The sequence below is a fragment of the Thalassophryne amazonica genome, chromosome 8 (genome assembly GCF_902500255.1).
Source record: "Thalassophryne amazonica chromosome 8, fThaAma1.1, whole genome shotgun sequence".
Lineage (NCBI taxonomy): Eukaryota > Metazoa > Chordata > Actinopteri > Batrachoidiformes > Batrachoididae > Thalassophryne > Thalassophryne amazonica.
In genome coordinates, this window is record NC_047110.1 from 52,382,324 (window position 1) to 52,407,714 (window position 25,391).

Here is a 25,391-nt window from a genome sequence, read left to right on the forward strand (position 1 = left end):
CAAACTGAAGGATTTTTTTTTTAAGGTCCTCATCATCTGTCTTTTTCCTTTGGTGTTATTGGCCAAGATGATGGAGAACCAGTGTCATTTCATAATCAGCTTTACTATCGTGCCTTCTTTCCATGCTTGTCCTTTTTGAATTTGCCGTATTGCTTGTCCTTCTTTAATTTACTCGGCTGTGGCTCACTGTAGTTTGCTCCGAGTGTCCCTGCGACCAGTTTCCTCTTCTTGTCACTGTTAGAAAGACAATACTGTCACACACATTTCTACAACAATCACAACATTCACCAAAATTCTGCCCGTCCCTGCACCTCTTTATGCTGATAACAGCCGTGTTTCCTGCTTTCTTCAACACCTCGTCCCATTCATCATCATCTCCACGGATCCTGTACCTGTGAAGCAAAGGGCGGTATTACAACTATAAGAATTACAACCCCTGGCAAAAATTATGGAATCACCGGCCTCAGAGGATGTTCATTCAGTTGTTTAATTTTGTAGAAAAAAAGCAGATCAGACATGACACAAAACTAAAGTCATTTCAAATGGCAACTTTCTGGCTTTAAGAAACACTATAAGAAATCAAGAAAAAAAGATTGTGACAGTCAGTAACGGTTACTTTTTTAGACCAAGCAGAGGAAAAAAATATGGAATCACTCAATTCTGAGGAAAAAATTATGGAATCACCCTGTAAATTTTCATCCCCCAAATTAACACCTGCATCAAATCAGATCTGCTCATTGACATTGACCCTATGCCATGACATTGACCCTATGTGTCTTTTTGCAAGGAATGTTTTTGCAGTTTTTGCTCTATGGCAAGATGCATTATCATCTTGAAAAATGATTTCATCATCTAGAAAGGAGTGAACACACCTTGGAGAGCTGTTGCACCAAGTGGACTGACATGAATCATGGCTCCAACACGAGAGATGTCAATTGAAACAAAGGAGAGGATTATCAAACTCTTAAGAGTAAATCATCACGCAATGTTGCAAAAGATGTTGGTTCACAGTCAGCTGTGTCTAAACTCTGGACCACATACAAACAACATGGGAAGGTTGTTAAAGGCAAACATACTGGTAGACCAAGGAAGACATCAAAGCGTCAAGACAGAAAACTTAAAGCAATGTCTCAAAAATCAAAAATGCACAACAAAACAAATGAGGAACGAATGGGAGGAAACTGGAGTCAACGTCTGTGACCGAACTGTAAGAAACCGCCTAAAGGAAATGGGATTTACATACAGAAAAGCTAAACGAAAGCCATCATTAACACCTAAACAGAAAAAAACAAGGTTACAATGGGCTAAGGAAAAGCAATCGTGGACTGTGGATGACTGGATGAAAGTTATATTCAGTGATGAATCTTGAATCTGCATTGGGCAAGGTGATGATGCTGGAACTTTTGTTTGGTGCCTTTCCAATGAGATTTATAAAGATGACTGCCTGAGAGAACATGTAAATTTCCACAGTCATTGATGATATGGGGCTGCATGTCAGGTAAAGGCACTGGGGAGATGGCTGTCATTACATCATCAATAAGTGGACAATTGAAAGGATGTTTGGGGATGATACCATTTTTCAAGATGATAATGCATCTTGCCATAGAGCAAAAACTGCAAAAACATTCCTTGCAAAAAGACACATAGGGTCAATGTCATGGCATAGGGTCAGTGTCAATGAGCAGATCTGATATGATGCAGGTGTTAGTTTTGGGGATGAAAATTTACAGGGTGATTCCATAATTTTTTCCTCAGAATTGAGTGATTCCATATTTTTTTCCTCTGCTTGGTCTAAAAAAGTAACCGTTACTGACTGCCACAATCTTTTTTTCTTGATTTCTTATAGTGTTTCTTAAAGCCAGAAAGTTGCCATTTGAAATGACTTTAGTTTTGTGTCATGTCTGTGATCTGCTTTTTTTCTACAAAATTAAACAACTGAATGAACATCCTCTGAGGCCGGTGATTCCATAATTTTTGCCAGGGGTTGCAGACATCCACATGAATGCAGGATGCCTCCAGTGTGCCCACTTACTCTTCAAGGTCCATTTCTTTCACTTTCTCTACATCCTGTTTGTGCTGCTCCTCAAACTCTTTAGCTGCTTCATTCTGATGAATACAGCGAAGGTGATTCAGTTTTCTACTTTCTATCTTCAAGTCCATATGACACACAGTCACGAGATGTGCGATCACATACCAGATCATCATTTAGACTCCGGCCAGTTGGCTCAATAGTCACATCTTTCGTGGCTGCCATCTGTGCTTCTATGGCTTTTTCTTGGATGCCAGTGAAGACCTACCACAGCAGTTTGTAGTTTATAGATGTCATAGAACCTGCTTTCCCTGATGGTGATTTCAGACATTAACAACTCACTTGCACAAATTTACGGACGAGACGGTTAAAGAGGCCCATGAGCTGGGAGCATGGGAGGTCAATTTCCTTTTCCAGCTGTTCCACAGTTTTGTGCTGCAATCCGATGCCCAGCAGCAATGCCTGCACAGGAACAGCAACCGTCAACACCCAGGATATTAATGCTCACTACAAAAAAATAAATAAATAACTAAATTCAAGCTCTTAGCAAACTTACACACTGTGCAACTGACAGAGACACATCACCAATCTGCCCAAGGAAATAAATGCGAGCCACAGCTGGGATCAGGTCCATGATCAGGTGGTAATCCACCATGCTCCTGGAATACAGCTCCAGACGTTTGAGGTCATAAGGGCTGAAATGAGCAGCCAGCTCAGAGCTGCTGAGCTCTGCAAACACATGAGAGGTCAGGTCATAACAATGAGGACATCAGGCTGTTTAGTGCAAGTCTTACTGCTTGTATCCTCCTTGGTCTTATTCTGCAGGATGTTTAGTGCCAAGCTTGGAGGGAAGCTGCTGAATTGGTAGGACAGCAGAGACAGGAAGCGCCGCCGGAAGTCTGAGGAAAATAGTTTGTTCAGGGAGATGATAACAGAGTTTACACAAAGCAGTTGGTGTGAGACAGGTGTAGATGTTCACCTTTCCAGAAGGCTGTTAGCCACAAAGTCTGCTGCGATGCTTCATCTGCATTCAGCTCCTTCAGCATCACGCAGGAGTGCTCTCCTGTCAGATCATTCTAGACACAGTGTTACTGCATTAGCACTCACTAAAATAAAGTGAATATAACGCAATGCTAAAATACAATTGGCCGTATGAGCCTTGTGTTATTTATAATTTGCAGTTTAATTATTAAGATCTTGTCTTAAATACAATGTGTACATGTTCAATGAAGCCTCTCTATAAATCAAAAACAATGTTTACATTTTAACAGCGTCTGCAGAAGGCTTTGCTTGTGTGTGAGCCTCTGACAAAAGTGGAATTCATACAAATCAAGGAATATTTGTAGATCACCCTCTGCATTTGCTGGTATTAATGACATATTTAACTCCATAGGAAGTTAGCGTGCACGCTAACGCAGCAAAATGTGTTATCGGGTTACAAAAAGAGCCATTTATTTTGCGCCATCTTTTACATAATACATGACAAAGAGGATATATTTACACAAAAATGAAAGCGTTTTGCAGCTGACTACCAGCCTGTGACATCGCCATGCTATTTCTCACTACCTTTTACGTAATATATGAGACACGCCTATAAACACAAAGCAAAGTGGTTTTGAAGAGACCAGCCACTGATGTCACGGTGCAGTTCTACTCTGATTGGCTGTCATCCTCCGCCACTCAAAAACAAAGCAGCACACATTCAAACAGAATGTGACTCTTAAAATATGTCAAGGTTAGCAATCTTTGAACTTGTCCAAGGTCTGTGTCCCAAGAATGTTCCCTGTGAATTTGAAGACTGTGACAGTAATAGAACATAGAACTGGACAACTGGCCATAGGTTGGCCTCGACTAAAAAACAGACTTCTCATCTGACCACTTACAGGAGTTTGTCTCAAGTAGACAGGAGTGTAACCAGCTTTCTTCCAGAACCTGTTGTTGTAGAAATAAGATGTTAAAATAATCTCCCCCTTTTCTGTCTTTTAAACGTACAACTGACTTCAAAGACACTCACTTGAGCAGCTGTGCAGTAAGGCCGTACGAAACGCCAAGATAGTGCAGTCTCTCTGCTCTCCTCTCACTCAGCTTCAGGAGCAGAGGTGGGAGTTCCTTTCGTGGTGTGACCACCTCCTCCAGAAGACTGACAGCCTTCACAAGTCACAACAAAGGGCCCGCTGTCAGAGCTCATATTTCTATGCCAGTGCCATTTAGAGGCATGGATGCCTGAGACTTGGGCTGTCTTGGCTTTACCTCGCTGCTGACTGATGTGATTTCACTGTGGCTGGCACACGTCTTCTCATCCATAGTGGGGAACTTGCCTTCAAAGTACATCTGCAGCAGTTTAAGTGCTCTGGAACCATAGCCCATCTGTGGCGTGGGTCAAAGTACAGTCACATCCAGCTATCTGACAAGTGGAAAAATAAGCAGAGATCTCCACAAGTTCTTACCCGCTGGTAGTCTGGATTGACAGCGATTCGCACTATTCTGGCACCAGAGAGCCCGCCAAACTCTGAGTCTTGAAACTGCAAGAAACAGTTGATTCCTGATCAATGTGAAGCAAACAAAGAGTGAGGATTCAATGGAAGCACAGTGTGTACCTGTTCTGACACAGTCCAGGGAATGAGGTCACCAAAAGCCTTCTTTCCTCTCGAAAGACTGTTAAGTATGGACTGGCGTGATATTTCTCCTTCTAGACACACCTGATGATCAAAGAAGCATCATTCAAATCGAATTTATTTTTAAAATAATTTTTACTCCATGTTATTTAAACAGGGCTGGCACTGAGGCAATATGGCTAAGCCTGAAACTAATTTGTTGAGGGGTTTGGGGGCTGTCCAGGTCCCCAATGGGGTCCAGGGGCAAAGCCCTGGGCTGGGAGCTTTTTCTAAAGCAAAAATAAAATAACCAAACAAAAATTGGGCATAGGTTCCCCTAACATCTGCAGGTTTTGACTACATACTATCATCACTGAACACTGTTGCTGCTGGGCTCATATTTTCGGGGCAATTATTTTCTAGTTTATTCAACAGACCAGTCCAAGCGAACATCAGTGTGGAAAGAAAAGCAAGGCAGAAAATGAAAAGTGTTGGGTTCGCATCCACTCCGAGTATGTGAAAAATAATTATTATTTCAATAAATGAATGGTTATTAACTTACAACATGAGCTAAGCATTTCGTTTTCGAAATGCCAAAATTCGTAAGCAATTTGAATTTTGAAATTTATCGAACACTTGTCATGGATGCTTAATCCTTTCACTAAGACCTCTTCAAACTACACAGATAAAAAACATAAAATACTACTTACGGCTAGGCATGGGCCGGTATGAGATTTGGATGGTATGATAACCGTTGGCAAAAATACTGCGGTTTTACAGTATTATGTATAGCTTTAAAATGTGCTTTAACAACATTATGGCTATTTGCATATGAAGCACGCGTGATTCAGGCGCACTAATTGACGCGATGTCTACCACTACAAGCACTATACCACTGATAAATTTAGAAAAAAAAATACCAAAATGACAGTCACTCTTTTAGACATGTAGCATCTGCCCCATGGGAAACATGACGTACTTGCTTAGGGAGAAACGTGGCTGGAATAACATCCAGAACTCCGGATGCTCAATACTGGCCCAGCATCACCAACAAAGTGCTTGGAATAGATGCATTTGTCCTTCTTGACATGTTTGTGGGAGAAGTTTTGTCGACCACAAGCACGACTCGAGTCCACCACTTGTACTTCTCAGTGGTTTCAAAGATGGGATAAAGTTTACTCCTTCCATGTAATCCTTTGCGGGTACCTTGAATTGCTCTGAATCCGACACAGGCCAAAGCTATGGTGCTTTGTTGCCACCGTTTGTGGCTTGAAGGGCTATTCCGCGGAAAATAAAACAAAAATGCCGACTTGGTCCTTTTAGATGGAGAGAAAAGTTCAGTGCAGGCTTCGCCTCCTTCAGTCATGATGCAGAGCTAGCTAATGACAGCTACCTGTGTGTAAACAGAGACAGAGGTGCGCACCAGGGGGAAGGGCGGCAGCGACTGTCTCCGCTCTGCCTGTCAAGAATTCTCATAACCCGCTCATACCGTAGGACGGTACAATGGGAAATTTTTGTGGTTTTGATACCGCGGTATACCGTGAAAGTGGTTATTGGCCCATGTCTACTTACGACAATCGGCTGCACTGGTCACAATCATCCACTAAATAATCTATTTCTTCAATTTGATCGCTTTGTCTAACAGGTGTCTGCAAAATGCTAAGATTTGTGTTCTGATACAGATCGAGCCACATTAAAACACGTTCAATGATTGGTTATCACTTCGAGCTAGACCAATGAAAAATTGTGTTATTAAACAAAGAACAGGGTATATTTCGTGGCTCTTATTAAAAAAGAACCGGTATATTTCCCGGCACTAAACGTCATTCGCGGATCATCCACTGAAACTCTGTCATAACTGTGTTATAAACCAGTCACCATTTGTTTTATTATACATCTGTGTAATTAATAAAATTATCTTCACGGACGATATGTTTGCGCATGCACGCATGTGAAAAACAAACAAACAAATAAACACTGGCTGCTGCTGCTGCACTTCCTCGCTTTCTCCCCCTCAGACATATTGCGTTAAATAAAAGACTAAAGGGACATAAGTCTTGCTCACAGGCTGATTGCCAGAGATAGGACATGTCCACGTCAAGTATAAACTCCAGACAAACATCTCCACGTCACTACATATTCACAACGTGTCCTTCCGTAGGGATTACATGGAAACCTGCTGCCTTCGCTGCATTATATCCGGATCCAAAAGCCGGAAATCTGGTTCAGGCCGGAAAAATACCAGGCCTGTTTAAAAGTGCAGGTTGTGAGCATCTTGCCTGCACCACAGCGAGGACTTCAGGTAGCGAGTTCTGTGTGGGAGGGACGGGTGGCAGAAGGCAGAAGAGGTGATGGGATGGAGCGTCTGACAACATCTGCAAGTCATTGGGCGAATTCTGGAACCGAACAAAATGGTCGTTCAACAAGACAGATGTTCCACAACGCTCTGTGTAAGACACTGTACTCCCTGAGTAAAAGCTCATTACTGGATTGTGTTAAGTACAATACCTTGTAGTGTGACGCCACATAAAGAGCCATCAGTCTCTGCAGGAAGGCTTCAGATGCTTTGTGATAACAGAACAGTGTGTCTCTGTTCACATAGTATCTGGACAGTTTAGGCTGAGGAGAACATCAAAATTTTCACTTGCATCAATATACACATTAAGCAAGGGAATTCCTTAATGAAATGAAAATTAAAATATCTGTAAGAAAGCAGTATCAAGGAGGTGACACTAAAAATGTTTTTAAAACTGAATTGAATCTATAATCAAGATACAATGACGTCTCAAGAACAGTAATGCAAAGTAACCACTAATTAAATTTTGTATGTTTAACATTAAACTGCTGGGACAGGCTCCAGCTCCCTGTGACACTTAATTGGAGTTTCAAGTGGGTACAGAAAATGGATGCAGACTTTGTTTTTGAGTGTAACATAACAGAGAACTACACTTTGATGTTTGAGCTGGATCTGAAAAATATATTGGTGAATAATAGGTCTGCACCTAATGATTTATTTATTTATTATTATTTAAAGGAGAACTGAGTAACTTTTTGACCTTAATTTTACAGTTTGGGAGTAACCGCAATGATTAAATGACTTGTTTTGGGAAGAATGGGGGCTCTCTCTTTCCCACCAAGGGTCTCGTAGCAGAAAACCAGCCTTGCAACTTTGGATAAATCAACCCAGAGTCGTGTACGAAAGTCTGGCCTCACAAGAAACATGAACTGCTTTACAGCACTACAACAACAGCACATACACGCTGACCACTGGCCGATGAGCTAGCAGCCAGTGGAAGGCACAGTTCCGCCAATCTGCTAACCGCTAATTATCGAAGCTAACATTTCCATTAGAAGATTAGGTTTCCAGATAACTTTGACTACCATCAGTGGACCAATTAGCTTCCAATAAATTTAGTTCCGGTAACTTTTAGACCACTAGCATATTTTTGTGGGCATAGTAAATAAAGCTTAACAGTTAAAAACATTTATAAAGTCTGAAATCAAAGATTTTAGTGCCTACCTGTTACATGTTTTGTAGCAGACAGAGAGACATGAATGGTAGAGCTCGAGCCTCTGCAGGCAGAAGAGAGCTGACTACCAAAGAGAAAGTAAGAGGGAGGGAAAAAAAGGTTCATCTTCACACCATACAGACCTGCCGGCATATTACTGGAGTCGTGCACAGGCAGACAGTTTTGACTTATGGTTATCATTTTAAACAAAACTAATTCCGGACAAGTTATTGAAATTAATGTCATATCTGTCATTTTACAAAGTGAAAATAGCTATACAGCAGTGTTCAGAATAACAGTAGTGCTATGTGACTAAAAAGATTAATCTGGGTTTTGAGTATATTTCTTATTGTTACATGGGAAACAAGGTACCAGTAGATTCTCACAAATCCAACAAGACCAAGCATTCATGATATGCACACTCTTAAGGCTATGAAATTGGCTATTAGTAAAAAAGTAGAAAAGGGGGTGTTCACAATAATAGTAGCATCTGCTGTTGACGCTACAAACTCAAAATTATCAAGTTCAAACTGCTTTTTTAGCAATCCTGTGAATCACTAAATTAGTATTTAGTTGTATAACCACAGTCATGATTTCTTCACATCTGCAAGGCATTAATGTTGTTGGTTTGGAACCAAGATTTTGCTTGTTTACTAGTGTGCCTGGTCATTGTCTTGTTGAAACACCCATTTCAAGTGCATGTCCTCTTCAGCATAAGGCAACATGACCTCTTCAAGTATTTTGACATATCCAAACTGATCCATGATACCTGGTATGCGATATATAGACCCAACACCATAGTAGGAGAAACATGCCCATATCATGATGCTTGCACCACCATGCTTCACTGTCTTCACTGTGAACTGTGGCTTGAATTTAGAGTTTGAGGGTCATCTCACAAACTGTCTGCGGCCCTTGGACCCAAAAAGAACAGTTTTACTCTCATCAGTCCACAAAATATTCCTCCATTTCTCTTTAGGCCAGTTGATGTGTTCTTTGGCAAATTGTAACCTCTTCTGCATGTCTTTTATTTAACAGAGGGACTTTGCAGGGGACTCTTGCAAATAAATTAGCTTCACACAGGCGTCTTCTAACTGTCACAGCACTTACAGGTAACTCCAGACTGTCTTTGATCAACATGGAGCTGATCAATGGGTGAGCCTTTGCCATTCTCGTTATTCTTCTATCCATTTTGATGGTTGTTTTCTGTTTTCTTCCACGCATCTCTGGGGTTTTTTTTTGTCCATTTTAAAGCATTGGAGATCATTGTAGATGAACAGCCTATATGTTTTTGCACCTGCGTATAGGTTTTCCCCTCTCCAATCAACTTTTTAATCAAACTACGCTGTTCTTCTGAATAATGTCTTGAACGTCCCATTTTCCTCAAGCTTTCAAAGAGAAAAGCATGTTTAACAGGTGCTGGCTTCATCCTTAAATAGGGGACACCTGATTCACACCCGTTTGTTCCACAAAATTGATAAACTCACTGACTGAATGCCACACTACTATTATTGTGAACACCCCCTTTTCTACTTTTTGTTATTAATAGCCCAATTTCATAGCCTTAAGAGTGTGCATATCATGAATGCTTGGTCTTGTTGGATTTGCGAGAATCTACTGGTACCTTGTTTCCCATGTAACAATAAGAAATATACTCAAAAATCTTTTTAGTCACATAGCACTACTATTATTCTGAAAACTACTGTATGTTTTAGCTTTGAAGTAATGCACTAATTTGGAAGGTTTTAGCGTTTAGACACACATGCCGCAATGCATTCTGGGAACATTAGTTTCCTGACATCAGTGGTTGGTTGGTCAGTATAACCATATACTGAAATGCGTGGTGGGTTTTACAAATAAATCTGTATTTGTAAATATGTTTGGTTTTTTTTCCATTGGAAAAAAAAAGGCAATTTGAAAACTGAAAATTCTGTTTACTAAGTGATTCATCACTTTTAGCAAATGTGTGGTAAATGCTCTTCACATTGTCATGAGCATTGCCATCTACATCATGAACATGCTGCAATCTTCCCATAATGTATTGTGGCATGTGTGTCTAAATGCTAAAACCTTCAAAATTAGTGCATTACTTTAAAACTAAAACATATAGCTGATATTTTCACTTTGTAAAACAACAGACGTGATGTTAATAACTTGTCCGGAATTGGTTTGTTTAAAATTATAACCATAAGTCAAAGCTGTCTGCCTACGCATGATTCTAGTGATATGCTGGCAGGTCTGCATGGTGTGAAGAGAAATTATCTTCCCCCACCCCCTTTCTCTCTGGTCACCAGGTCTCTTTTGCTGAGAGACGGCTGATCTGAGACAGAAGCGCTGACTCGTGTCAGTAGCTGCAGTGTACTGAAGTCAATACTGAAAGTTATTGGTTTAACTTTTACCTGTAACTTCTGCTACTTTTTTTAAAAGGGATTTATCGGTTTAGCTTTATAAAGTTAGCTTCTCAGTTAGCGGATTAATGGTTATTGAAGCTAACGTTTTGGTTAGCTGTGCCCACCACTACTAGCGGCTGTAAGAAACAGCCAATGAAGACTTTATTTCTTACGTGTTCATAATCATGGCAGAGCAAGCAAAAATAAATAAAAAGCCAGGAAAAAGGAGATACCTGAGTTTAGCACTATTCTGATGACATTAGGTATAAGGAGGTGGATGAGTGTAATATTTATCATGACCGAACAGCAGCTTGACAGAAATGACAGAGTGAACAAACATGCCAGATGCACAGCAGTCACTCCTCAATAAAATACATAAAAATTAAAATAAAACAGACAATGTGGCTTTGGTACCTTGTTTTGTTGTGAGCTCAAATTTAACCAATACATGCTTCTTGTGCGTTTATCAGTTAGTTGTCTGAACACCCGTCACAGAGGCCCTTTTAACACCGTTTCAGTAACCCATCTGTCCCACACTTTAGATGATCGTGAGTGAAGTTTTTCCACTTCAGCTTGCTCTTTGGCGGAGTCCATGCTCTTACACACAGCCATATTACTCCCTCCTTGTGATGCGTCAGCACAAGCTATGTAAATCAATGCATTTACATAATCGATTACATCAACGTTATTAGGGAATTATTAGGGAATATTACACTATTTCATCCAACAGCGCTCCTCTGATTATACTGCTTTTTAAGTTTTAAAAAATATTATTGGGCAAAAATGTAATCAGTGCATTTATCTGCCTCTTCAGTGTTATTTTACACAAACTGTTCTCTGAGAGATTTAGGAAAAGGGGCTACAAAAACAGACTCTCTGAAGGTTTAAAAGTCAAAACAGTTCTAATGATGGACACGCACACAATTTGCTAGTTTCTGACACCCATGCTCATGTTTGGTAAATTTATAACTGCTCAATGTTTAACGTAATACATATCTGACTCATACCACTTGTCAGTTACACACTCTGTCATCTCCACAACTTTACTAGTCCATGTCTTTGCTTTTATCCCACAAATATCATGATGACCCTGATGTTTGGGTCTGAATTTGACTGCTTCCATTACTCATGGGCGTGACAGGTCCAGGTGTGACAGGTCACGTGAACACATGATGTAACCATCACCATATATTTTTAGATGACTAAGGATACAGCTCACAGTCCTGTGGAAGAGGACAGCCGGAAATGAGCCTGGGAATGTTCAGACAGTCCAAACAGAGAAGTTCATTCAGCCACTTCTCCACAGGGTCACCAGGGGCGTACCGAATGGACTCATGAAGAGAAACCTCATGCAAAGAACGAGCTGCAAAGGAAGAATTTCAACATCAAATGTCAAACGGTGGCCACTGGCTAACGCTGCACGTTAACATGCTTACATGCTGCTAGCCTGGCTGTGCTGGTGTTCCTGTTCTCTGCCGACAGGTTCTGCTGGCTGTCTGCGCTCTGCTCTCGCAACTGCTGGATCAGTTTGAGGGAAAGGGAACGCCCAGTGCCTTCATAGCTGCACAGGCAGCAGGAAAACAAATACACACAAACAGCATGGCATCTGTATTTATGCAAAAACACTGTTACATTATTGACACTCTGGGTTTCTTTTTTTTAGGGTGGGGACAAAACTGATGATTAATTATATAAATATTCTGGTCCATTTCTCACCCATTGATTGTGGAGGCCATGAAAACCAGGTATGGCCCCAGCAGGCTCTTAACTAAAGGTAGAGGGATAGCGGCAGCCTCGTCGATGACCAACAGCTCTGCCTGGCCCAATTTAACGGCGTCACCTGGCTGGATGTACTACGTTTGACAGATACAAAAAACTCACAGTTCAAGTCTGTGTTTCAATGATTCACAGAGAATGAAGACTTACTAACAATCTCCTCTTGATTACCTGAATTGTTTGTCGATGCTCTTTGAAGATGTTCACACGCACAACAGCTTTATTGAAATCAGGATTCAACGACTGGATGATCTCGTAGTCGAGATGCTCCTACGGGTTTAAGGGGAAGTAAAGTGGCATGCACATGCAAAACTTACATACACACAGAAGGATGTGTCTAGACAGGAAACCTGATACTGGAGGGCATCAAAGCCTTTGAAGATGAACTCAAACATGGTGTGGAGGTTGTCTGGGCTCGGTGAGGTCACAAAGATATTTGAGTAGCTGTCAAAAAATAAAAAGTTTAGCAATCACAACCATTACCTTAGATGATCACAGAAATATATATATATATATATATATATATATATATATATCTATCTCAAACTATTCTAACCCAAAAGCTACAGCTCCAGCGACAGCCAGCCCCAGAGCTGCCGATTTTCCTCGCCCACGTGCAGCAGTCAGAGCCACAGTGCTCCTCAGCGTCTTCTCTGAGATTGCTTCAATGAACTTCAGCACGGTCTTGGCCTAGAGAAAGACAGTGTTCTCAATCAAATAACTACTAATTTACCAACACTCACCATCTTTGTAAAAGTGGCCAAGGCTAATTTTCAGACAACAGTGGCCAACATATACGTCTAACAACCTTTTTTTTTTTTTTTTTTTTTGGGGGGGGGGGGTGCATGTGATACAAAACATATTAATAATAAATGACAGTGATGAAAGTGGGTTATGCATGAAGAAGAAGAAGAAGAAAAAAAAAAAAACCCTGAAAGTTTTTGACAAAGGTGCGACGCCCTGGCAGGGGTCTGGGGGTTCTCCCCTAGAAAAATTTGAACTCTTAGAAGCATTCTGTTGCATATTCAGGTCAATTTACCCACCAAAACAACAACAAAAATCTCTAAAAAAAAAGTTTTTTTTTTTTCCATTTTTTTTGGCTCAATTTGTTTTTTTCACACAACTTGCATCGTGATGACAAGTTTTTACCATATTGGAAAGATGACAGAACTATAATACACAGTCTGTCAGATGAATACAGTGTTATTACTATTTCATAAAACCAAATAATTGCATTGGACTGTTACTGTTCTCTCTCTACATTTATCAATACATTTGATATTTCAGCAATTTGTGCTTTTATAACAACCGACAGTGTCTTAACATGAACAAAAGACAAAATTTGATAGACGTAAAACAGCATCTACTGTTTATTAAGTCACCAATATAACTTTTAGTTCTCAGGAACACTGATTTGGGTTTAAATTAGATTCTTACTCACTTCTACAAATGGGAAACAATAACAGATTTTTTTCATCCAGTGCCGACGTCAGCATTTCTGGGATACTCACAACTTACATGCAAAATGACGCACAAACATTTTTCACATCAATATCTGACTTCTACAAGCATGTAAAATGTTTAGAGATATTAAATGAATAAAATACATTTTCAAATGGCTACCAGAAATCTTGCTGGAAAGAACACCAGATAGAATCTACCTGATGTTATGTGAACACTAAAGATTTGTTATGGTCCCCCAGAAGCTAATGCTCCCCAGAACCATTTTCTGCAGTGAATTTGCAAGGAGAGTTAGGGAGGATGGAGGCAGTTGTTTTCCAACTCTTTACAAACTGGACAAAATCTATCTTTATATGCCAGCAACTTCTGTGACATGTGAGTCTTCTCCAAAACTGAAGAGAAGAGGAACAGACTCAAGCCTAACATGACTGAAATGAGGTTGTGTTTAAATAAAAACCTTTTAAGTGTCCAAATCCCCATCATTTTGTACAACTTTTTATAAGTCCCCAGTTACACAAGCATTTCTCAATTTATATTTTTATTGCATACCCGTATTTTATGATGGCACAATCACATTATAACAAGTATATTATTACTGCCTCTATATAGTATTGTCTTTAAATGAAAATACAGTCAAAAATTTCAAGATGCACACAGAACCATTATTATTAAACATATATAACCGAGCCTGTTTTTGACGTCTTGCTATGTTAAAAATTGGCCAGCAGATGTCGCAATATTTAATTGTATCAAATGATTTGCCATGTTTCCAGCTGTTTCAAAATACCCATTCCCATTGTTTAAAGGCACTCGTCTGTGTGTAAATTAACACAAGGAAGTCAGAGCATCATTCCACAGAAGCCACATGGTCAAGCACCGTATGTCTTCAGGAAATTTTTTTTTTTTAATTTGCCTCATGAACGCAGACATCAGCCATGGCTGATTATCTTACAAAACAAATTAATCAGGTCACCGATTAATTAGCATGCTACTACTTTGTACCTACAGTGGGGAAAAATAAGTATTTCATACACTGTCCATTTTGCAAGTTGTCCCACCTACAAATAACGGAGAGGTCTGTAATTTTTATCGTAGGTACACTTCAACTGTGAGAGACAGAATCTATATATATCTATATAGAGCAAAAATTATGGAATCACGAGCCTCAGAAGATGTTCATTCAGTTGTTTAATTTTGTAGAAAAAAAAGCAGATCACAGACATGACACAAAACTAAAGTCATTTCAAATGGCAACTTTCTGGCTTTAAGAAACACTATAAGAAATCAGGAAAAAAAATTGTGGCAGTCAGTAACGGTTACTTTTTTAGACCAAGCAGAGGGGAAAAAAATATGGAATCACTCAATTCTGAGGAATAAATTATGGAATCACCCTGTAAATTTTCATCCCCAAAACTAACACCTGCATCAAATCAGATCTGCTTGTTAGTCTGCATCTAAAAAGGAGTGATCACACCTTGGAGAGCAGTTGCACCAAGTGGACTGACATGAATCATGGCTCCAACACGAGAAATGTCAATTGAAACAAAGGAGAGGATTATCAAACTCTTAAAAGAGGGTAAATCATCACGCAATGTTGCAAAGATGTTGGTTGTTCACAGTCAGTTGTGTCTAAACTCTGGACCAAATACAAACAACATGGGAAGGTTGTTAAAGGCAAACATACTGGTAGACCAAGGAAGACATCAAAGCGTCAAGACAGAAAACTTAAAGCAATATGTCTCAAAAATCGAAAATGCACAACAAAACAAATGAGGAACGAGTGGGAGGAAACTGGAGTCAACGTCTGTGACCGAACTGTAAGAAACCGCCTAAAGGAAATGGGATTTACATACAGAAAAGCTAAACAAAAGCCATCATTAACACCTAAACAGAAAAAAAACAAGGTTACAACGGGCTAAGGAAAAGCAATCGTGGACTGTGAATGACTGGATGAAAGTCATATTCAGTGATGAATCTCGAATCTGCATTGGGCAAGGTGATGATGCTTGAACTTTTGTTTGGTGCCGTTCCAATGAGATTTATAAAGATGACTGCCTGAAGAGAACATGTAAATTTCCACAGTCATTGATGATATGGGGCTGCATGTCAGGTAAAGGCACTGGGGAGATGGCTGTCATTACATCATCTATAAATGCACAAGTTTACGTTGATATTTTGGACACTTTTCTTATCCCATCAACTGAAAGGATGTTTGGGGATGATGAAATCATTTTTCAAGATGATAATGCATCTTGCCATAGAGCAAAAACTGTGAAAACATTCCTTGCAAAAAGACACATAGGGTCAATGTCATGGCCTGCAAATAGTCCGGATCTTAATCAAATTGAAAATCTTTGGTGGAAGTTGAAGAAAATGGTCCATGACAAGGCTCCAACCTGCAAAGCTGATCTGGCAACAGCAATCAGAGAAAGCTGGAGCCAGATTGATGAAGAGTACTGTTTGTCACTCATTAAGTCCATGCCTCAGAGACTGCAAGCTGTTATAAAAGCCAGAGGTGGTGCAACAAAATACTAGTGATGTGTTGGAGCGTTCTTTTGTTTTTCATGATTCCATATTTTTTTCCCTCTGCTTGGTCTAAAAAAGTAACCGTTACTGACTGCCACAATTTTTTTTCCCTGATTTCTTACAGTGTTTCTTAAAGCCAGAAAGTTGCCATTTGAAATGACTTTAGTTTTGTGTCATGTCTGTGATCTGCTTTTTTTCTACAAAATTAAACAACTGAATGAACATCCTCTGAGGCCGGTGATTCCATAATTTTTGCCAGGGGTTGTATATCAAAAAATCACATTGCATGATTTTTAAATAGTTAATTTGCTTTTTATTGCATGAAATAAGTATTTGATCACCTTACAACCAGCAAGAATTCTGGCTCTCACAGACCTGTTAGTTTTTCTTTAAGAAGCCCTCTTATTCTGCACTCTTTACCTGTATTAATTACACCTGTTTGAACTTGTTACCTGTATAGAACATACCTGTCCACACAATCAATCACACTCCAACCTGTCCACCACGGCCAAGACCAAAGAGCTGTCTAAGGACACCAGGGACAAAATTGTAGACCTGCACAAGGCTGGGATGTACTACAGGACAACAGACAAGCAGCTTGGTGAGAAGCAACAACTGTTGGTATAATTATTAGAAAATGGAAGAAACACAAGATGACTGTCAATCTTCCTCGGTCTGGGATTCCATGCAAGATCTCAGTGGGGTAAGATGATTCTGAGAAAGGTCAGAACTACACAGGAGGACCTGGTCAATGACCTGAAGAGAGCTGGGACCACAGTCACAAAGATTACATTAGTAACACACTACACCATCATGGTCCCCTGCTCAAGCCAGCACATGTCCAGGCCCGTTTGAAGTTCACCTGTGACCATCTGGATGATCCAGAGGAGGCATGGGAGAAGGTCATGTGGTCAGATGAAACCAAAACAGAGCTTTTTGGCATCAACTCCACTCGCCGTGTTTGGAGGATGAGAACAACCCCAAGAACATCATCCCAACCATGAAGCATGGGGGTGGAAACATCATACTCTGGGGGTGCTCTTCTGCAAAGGGGACAGGACGACTGCACTGTATTGAAGGGAGGATGGATGGGGTCATGTATCGCGAGATTTTGATAAACAACCTCCTTTCCTCAGTAAGAGCATTGAAGATGGGTCATGGCTGGGTCTTCCAGCATGACAATGACCCCAAACACATAGCCAGGGCAACTAAGGAGGGGCTCCGTAAGACGCATTACAAGGTTCTGGAGTGGCCTGGCCAGTCTCCAGACCTGAACTCAATAGAAACTCTTTGGAGGGAGCTGAAACTCAAAACCAGAAAGATCTCGAGAAGATCTGTATGGAGAAGTGGACCAAAATCCCTGCTGCAGTGTGCAAACTTGGTCAAGAGCTACAGGAAATGTCTGACCTCTGTAATGGCAAAGGAAGGTTTCTGTACCAAATATTAAGTTTTGTTTTTGTATTGTATCAAATACATATTTCATGCAATCCAACACAAATGAATAATTTAAAGTCATACAATGTGATTTTCTGATTTTTTTTTTTTAGATCTCTCCATTCTTTGTAGGAGGGAAAACTTGCAAAATCGACAGCAGATCAAATACTTATTTACCTCACTGTATGTGCAACCATTTCACAAGTCTCAGAAATTGATTTTTAACATTTTAAAAGTACACACTCTTTAAACCTAACCTGGTCCATGGTCCTGCAGCAATCCACCAGCACACCCACAGGCTGAGTATCCTGCAGAGACTCCTTTAGGTCCTTCAGCTCTTCTTCTCTTGGAGATAAACCATCCTCCTGTAGGGAAGGCCACAACTGGTCAGAAATCAAAGAGCTTAAATAAAACCAACAAAGCGCTGAACATTCTGAGACTAATTACTGCAGAGCTTTCAGATACCAGAGTCTTAGGAGGAAGAGGCTTGATATTTGCCATGTGGCTGGAGATGGGCAGGATGTTGAGCTGGTCATCAATGACAACACAGTTTTTGCATGACGCAAGAGACAGAATGAACCTGAATGTCATACAAACATATTACGACTTCATTCTCGTTTCACTGACTTGCAGAAAATGTATAAGATTTCATAAATGTGTCACAAGCACTCACCGCTCGTTGAACCTTCCCACCACATCCTGATGAGCCTCAGTCCTGTAGCGCGAGTGCACATCCTGCAGGAAAAGCAGCCACGGTCAGTCAGCCTGGTTCATCTGACTTGGCGTTACGTGCAGAGCAAGATCAGTGTGGACTTACCATGGTCATCGTATAGAGCTGCTTCAAAGAGTTCATGGTCCTCAGCAGTATGACCACGATCCCGCCTCCTTCAACAGTCTCGATCGTTCTTGCCAGGAGATTTGGAGTGAGCGCTTCAAAATCCTATGAGACATCAACATGCACCTCTAAAAACATTTAACACACTGACGACACGAATGTATTTTAGTTCCAAGTTAACAAGCATCACCTGTAAGACGCACATGCCGAAAGTGTTTCCCAGGATCTTTTGCGTCTCATTGTAGTAACAGTAGCGGATGTTTGTCGCAGCAATGAAGAGTTCAAATGGGTCGCCCTGGTTCAAATTCAATGTGCCCGTTTTAATTTTCTTTTGCAGATGTCTCATGCGCTTCTTGCGATTGCTATTATGAAAAAGAAAAAAATATAAGAAAAATGAAATTTTCTTCAGTATGACTGAATTACATTGTGAGATGTTTATACTCGCCTGCTGAATCCCAGTTCTTTTTTGTAGCACCAGAGGACTGAGGGTCGAGCCCTGACCGTAGCTTTAGACAACATGTGATGTAGAATGACAACCTGGATCACACAATGACAACACGTATCTCACAAGTCCGCGTAAAAAAAAGACAAAACAATGTTAATAGAAGTGCATCACTACTGTGACAGTGAACACATGGAGGTTTTACTCAGATGGATACAAATGGACTTCTGTGGCTTTCATACAAAAGTTGAAGTTCTGTGCTGTGACTTCTACCAGGAAACATCACAGTGACACCCAATACTGGATTATCTCTGGTGTGGTAATTTGTCAGTTCAACTAAAATCCCTACATTTTCATACACAAAATCACTCACGTTTCAAACCAGACATGACCTTTTAGACAATTTAATAAACCACATCTGGATTGGAAACTGACTAAAACTTAAAAGGATGGCTGGCTTGAAGCACAGACCACAGGAGAATAGAGTAGATTTTTCTTGAGTTTAATGTTCTTTCCGTGCATTTTCCCCCATGGCCATGAAGGTCAATGTGTGTTGACAGCGTGCCCCAAGATTGAGTCAGTTTGGCTCAGGAGCACAACAACACTGAACCACACAGCCTGGCATCAAACCAGCTGTTTCACAGTTGATGAACACATGCTGCTTCTTCTCACTGGCTTTGGCAGCTTATTCCATTAGAGAAATGTACAAAAAGGTTGTGACAAACACAAGAGCATGAATACACGAGAATCAAACAGGGGACCCATCAATGCTTAAACACAAGGAACGGCCTTGTGTCATTTTTTATGAATAATCAAACTCTACAAGACAATGGTAGGGTTAAAATGAAGGAAGTGGCTATTCGTGCATAGACGTATCTATTTGGACGTAGAGCAATCTTGTTATAGTGAAGATTACGGATTACTGTAATGGTTATGGTTAGGATTAGTGGTTGTGGTTAATGTAGTTTAAGAATCTACATATTAATAGCAATTACATGTCCAAGTACTGTAACTGAAGGCCTCAGAACCAAACAACCTCAGCGACAGCGGTACTGATATGATCTCAGAGCCACTACATTGGCAAAACTGCTACAAAGCACGTGTTTTCTGCAGCAGACATTAAGACGGGTTGAAGAGTATATGCCATTCAGCGTCAGAAATGCTGTTAAAAGGGGAAAAAAAAAAGGTATGTCCTTTTGGCTGCTCCCTTGTTTTTCCCCACTCGGGGTCACCACAGCAGATCTGAGGTAGATCTTGCATGTTGAATAGGCACGTTTTATGCCGGATGCCCTTCCTGATGCAACTCCACATTACATGGAGGAATGTGACAGGGGTGAGGTTTGAACCAAGAGCCTTCTGTTAAAAAGGAAAAACAAACAAAAAAAACATTTTCTTCACAAGTTTTGTGTAGTGGTTCCAAGATCGCATGGGCAAATACTATCAATCAATCAACTTTTTTCTTATATAGCGCCAAATCACAACAAACAGTTGCCCCAAGGCGCTCCACATTGCAAGGCAAGGCCATACAATAATTATGAAAAACCCCAACGGTCAAAACGACCCCCTATGAGCAAGCACTTGGCCACAGTGGGAAGGAAAAACTCCCTTTTAACAGGAAGAAACCTCCAGCAGAACCAGGCTCAGGGAGGGGCAGTCTTCTGCTGAGACTGGTTGGGGCTGAGGGAAAGAACCAGGAAAAAGAGATCGATCACTAATGATTAAATGCAGAGTGATGCATACGGAGCAAAAAGAGAAAGAAACAGTGCATCATGGGAACCCCCCCACAGTCTACGTCTAAAGCAACATAACCAAGGGATGGTCCAGGGTCACCTGATCCAGCCCTAACTATAAGCCTTAGCGAAAAGGAAAGTTTTAAGCCTAATCTTAAAAGTAGAGAGGGTATCTGTCTCCCTGATCTGAATTGGGAGCTGGTTCCACAGGAGAGGAGCCTGAAAGCTGAAGGCTCTGCCTCCCATTCTACTCTTACAAACCCTAGGAACTACAAGTAAGCCCGCAGTCTGAGAGCGAAGCGCTCTAATGGGGTAATATGGTACTACGAGGTCCCTAAGATAAGATGGGACCTGATTATTCAAAACCTTATAAGTAAGAAGAAGAATTTTAAATTCTATTCTAGCATTAACAGGAAGCCAATGAAGGGAGGCCAACACGGGTGAGATATGCTCTCTCCTGCTAGTCCCCGTCAGTACTCTAGCTGCAGCATTCTGAACCAACTGAAGGCTTTTTAGGGAACTTTTAGGACAACCTGATAATAATGAATTACAATAGTCCAGCCTAGAGGAAATAAATGCATGAATTAGTTTTTCAGCATCACTCTGAGACAAGACCTTTCTGATTTTAGAGACATTGCGTAAATGCAAAAAGGCAGTCCTACATATTTGTTTAATATGCGCTTTGAATGACATATCCTGATCAAAATAACTCCAAGATTTCTCACAGTATTACTAGAGATCAGGGAAATGCCATCCAGAGTAACGATCTGGTTAGACACCATGCTTCTAAGATTTGTGGGGCCAAGTACAATAACTTCAGTTTTATCTGAGTTTAAAAGCAGGAAATTAGAGGTCATCCATATCTTTATGTCTGTAAGACAATCCTGCAGTTTAGCTAATTGGTGTGTATCCTCTGGCTTCATGGATAGATAAAGCTGGGTATCATCTGCGTAACAATGAAAATTTAAGCAATACCGTCTAATAATACTGCCCAAGGGAAGCATGTATAAAGTGAATAAAATTGGTCCTAGCACAGAACCTTGTGGAACTCCATAATTAACTTTAGTCTGTGAAGAAGATTCCCCATTTACATGAACAAACTGTAATCTATTAGACAAATATGATTCAAACCACCGCAGCGCAATGCCTTTAATACCTATGACATGCTCTAATCTCTGTAATAAAATTTTATGGTCAACAGTATCAAAAGCAGCACTGAGGTCCAACAGAACAAGCACAGAGATAAGTCCACTGTCCGAAGCCATAAGAAGATCATTTGTAACCTTCACTAATGCTGTTTCTGTACTATGATGAATTCTAAAACCTGACTGAAACTCTTCAAATAGACCATTCCTCTGCAGGTGATCAGTTAGCTGTTTTACAACTACCCTAGAGGGGACATCAAGTACTTTCCCAGGATCGTGTGGTCCCGAGCAGTGGCGGTTCTACACTGAATTACTCCCCGGGTGAGACGCCCCTGCCGTGCCCCCCCAAGGTCAAAATTTTGCACAAACAGCCAGTTTTTTTTATTTAATTATTATTTTTAATGTTTTAGAAGTGCCCCTGAAATTGCAATTGACATCAAAAGAATGCAGGCTACAATATAACTCTTATACAAAAAAAAAAAATCCACAAATTGCAAATTTGAATAAACATTCCCTCACATGCTAAATGTCTGTCATTAGACGCTATATTAATCTGTCTTTTAGGGAGTAATGATTAGCTCTTTTATTAAGATGCATATGTGTCTCAACATTCAGCTAAATATTTGGCTTGATGTTTGTAAACCACCTAAAACAGTTCTGCATTTTTAAAGCTTTAAAGTGGTCTCACCATTTTCTTACTTATTTATATCTTGTCAACCATCAGTCATGTTGACTATGGTGTATCACCAAAAAGGATCATCTTATTTGACTGTGTGGACCAATCTTAGATTTACATCCTCTATGACATTTCTGACATATGAAGACAGACGCCTGTTGTAGATGCCAGTGATTCTGCAGTCCTGACTTTCCTTCCAGTTGTTTTCATCATTACAGTTTCTGATGAAACTCCGTCCATTTCTGAGTCCTTGTGATATTTGTTCCTGAATCTTTTTTGTTTTGTTTTTTCCTGTTTGTAAGTGACCGTTATCTGATTTCACATCAGTCATATCACCAGTGATGACACAGAAAGCAGAATGAAATCAGAACTGAAACTGATCTCTGAGCACAAACACAAAGGAAGGTAACAAGAAAAACACAATTTAAACTTGATGTTCAGACTGCTATATTTACCTAATCTAGTTCTGTAAACCTACATACCTCAGTTGTTTAAATATTAAACAGAATATACTGTAAAATACAATACATTTAATTATTCAAGTCACTTCAGCTAGTAATGTGAACGTAGCTCAATGTCTAAACCCTCAATAAAGCAGCCTCTCCTTCTGTAAACTTTTTTTCCCCTCATGAGTGGGCAGTTTGTCCTCTGGTGAAATTCGAATCCGTTCTTACACTCTGTTCACTTTCAAATGCTTGTTCTGGGAGCAGAGTTCTGGTTCTGTGTTGCGTCCTAAGTGGACTTTGACACCAGACAGCAGGATGAGCGGAACAGCGGAGAAATGGGAGCCCTGCAGGATGCTCTGACCATGAAAGCAGAGCAGAGCACCTGTCCCAGGGTACAACCGCAGAAAAGAACCGCCGAACCTTTTACACTGGTTCTGTTCTGTGCAGCTCAGCAAGCAGGGGCGCCAATTTGCTAATTCCCCGCACAGTGATATGATCACCATTGTGCGACGCAGACGATGATTATTTTTTTTTCTTAAGCATTTATGCCGCCCTGTGTGTCATGAAAAAAAAAAAATGCAACATGGGCAGCTTCCCGCTTCGCCCACATCAACAACCGCGTCTGGTTCCGAGGTCTCTAGAAACCCAAGTTCTTATGCCGCGTGATGCCACAAATTTGCATCCCTCGCATGGCGATGAACGCGCCACCATCGCCCGGTGTGTCGCGTTGCTTTCACTGTGAAAATTCGCCCCAATGCGTCATCAAATAGGAGGAGCTTCCATTCCGCTCGCCGTCAAGTCAACATGACAGACCTTGATCACATGGAGCGAGCTGCTGTGCTGTATTTGTTGTGGAAATCTGTTGCCAAATGTCGCCAGCGGCACTATCCCTGGGTTCACAATTCCCAATTCGGGGAGTTTCATTATTTGCAGCAGGAGCTGCATCATCCGCATTCAGTAGTACTTCTGCCTCTCCAGGACCCAGTTTGAGGACCTCCTGTCCCGTTCGCACATGTGAACAATAAAAAAAAAACAAAAACTGGCTGCCGCTGCAGTTCCTTGCTCTCCTCTCCAACTCTGTCATAATTGTGTTATAAACCAGTCACCATTTGTTTTATTATACATCTGTGTAGTTAATAAAATTATTTTCACAGACAATTTGTTCGCACGCGCACGTGGGGGGGAAAAAAAAGAAACTGGCTGCTGCGGTGTTGCTGCTCGCTCTCCCCTCAAACTCAGTCATAACTGTGAAAAAGGACAAAAGGGACATAAGTCCTGCTCACAGGCTGGCTGCCAGAGACGGGACATGTCCATATCAAGTATAAACTCCAGACATCTCCACGTCACTACATATCTAGTCCCTGATTGGTCATCACGGTGCGACAAGATGAAAAAGTTCCGATTTTTCAACTTGGGGAGGAGGACGATGCGACTGCCACACGATATCGCACCACAAACGTGATTCATTCGCATCGCATTGCGTGGCTTGGACTTTTGTGGCGCCACAACGCGTCCTTCCTTAGGGATTACATGGCAACTTGTCGCCGCCGTCGCTCGCGCGGCGTCCAGTGTGAACGCGGCATTATGAACACGTGACCTATATTGACCAAGGACAGAGACGCTACGTACGTCACAGCCTAAAATCAACAATTTTAGGGGAAATATGCCATCCCAGCTACACGTTTTAACAGGTACAACTTTCTAGGTTTTTAAAAAAGAAAAAGTAAACGGTTGTCATTTTCATGAGGCTTTGTGTTTACCTGATCTCTGCCACGGTTTCCCACCACCACGAACATTGTGCGGTGCTGCATGGACACTCCATTCTCTATCTGCACACGGATCCGGTTATCTACCTTCTTACGGATGGTTGACATTGTCTCCTCAACACTGAGAAAACACACAACCGTGCAACTAAAGTTAGACGCGTCAAGTGCCAGCGAAAAGCTAACTGGCTAACTAAAACAGTGAAGAACTCAGCAGAAAATTTTAAATAGGCCACAACAAGTTTGGAAAACAAACTTGAAAAGTAACGTGTTCATTTACCGTGGTTTGCCTCCTGTACATTAGCTTCAGATAAAGCAGTTATGATGAATTAAAAAAAAAAAATCACCACTCACGTGGACCCAGCAGTCGGACCCCGAAGTGACGTCAGAATTGTGCGACAGACTCACAACTGTTATTTTTGCTCCGAAAAAAACAAAAAAAAAAAAACCCTTTTGCTCCAAAACAGGCTAAACTGTCTTCCAACCGCTTCCAGCAAGTGACGTGCTCCTACAAAAATCTCAAAGATGTTATCCGTTTACGGCAGTCAAGATACACCAGACGCATACGGATGAATAAATACTAGAGGGGACATCAAGCGCTTTCCGCAAAATTTTGTCCGCCATCTTGGGAGAGA

General features: G+C 40.9%; 1 protein-coding gene across 5 annotated transcripts; it reads right to left on the reverse strand.

Moving 5' to 3' along the window:
- Nucleotides 1-31: 31 nt before the first annotated feature.
- nat10 (N-acetyltransferase 10) lies at nt 32-25,259 on the reverse strand. 5 transcript variants are annotated; one of them, XM_034176253.1, is made up of 29 exons: nt 25,111-25,259; nt 24,754-24,880; nt 19,000-19,091; nt 18,745-18,916; nt 18,537-18,659; nt 18,393-18,454; nt 18,185-18,299; nt 17,977-18,084; nt 12,855-12,988; nt 12,649-12,742; nt 12,470-12,568; nt 12,239-12,375; nt 11,959-12,083; nt 11,735-11,885; nt 7,132-7,228; nt 6,903-7,019; nt 4,627-4,728; nt 4,477-4,551; nt 4,280-4,396; nt 4,044-4,177; nt 3,913-3,961; nt 3,009-3,105; nt 2,824-2,928; nt 2,586-2,758; nt 2,372-2,491; nt 2,195-2,293; nt 2,033-2,106; nt 312-392; nt 74-234 (listed from the first exon to the last, which is right to left on the reverse strand). In XM_034176253.1, the coding sequence occupies exons 2-29, from the start codon at nt 24,865-24,867 to the stop codon at nt 105-107; spliced, it is 3,096 nt and encodes a 1,031-aa protein (XP_034032144.1). In that variant the 5' UTR covers nt 24,868-24,880; nt 25,111-25,259; the 3' UTR covers nt 74-104. The 5 variants fall into 5 exon arrangements, with proteins under 5 accessions (XP_034032142.1, XP_034032143.1, XP_034032144.1 ...); XM_034176251.1 differs by having other exon boundaries at nt 32-392; XM_034176252.1 differs by having other exon boundaries at nt 32-392; nt 25,037-25,121.
- Nucleotides 25,260-25,391: the final 132 nt, after the last annotated feature.

Bases quoted from the DNA above. Each gene is read 5' to 3' on its own strand.
- nat10 (XM_034176251.1), bottom strand. From the start codon at position 24,867: ATGTCAACCATCCGTAAGAAGGTAGATAACCGGATCCGTGTGCAGATA. The intron at 4,178-4,279 runs GTAAAGCCAAGA...TGACTTGTGAAG, and splicing joins TCACATCAGTCAGCAGCGAG to GCTGTCAGTCTTCTGGAGGA. The intron at 2,294-2,371 runs GTGAGTTGTTAA...CTGCTGTGGTAG, and splicing joins TCGTCCGTAAATTTGTGCAA to GTCTTCACTGGCATCCAAGA.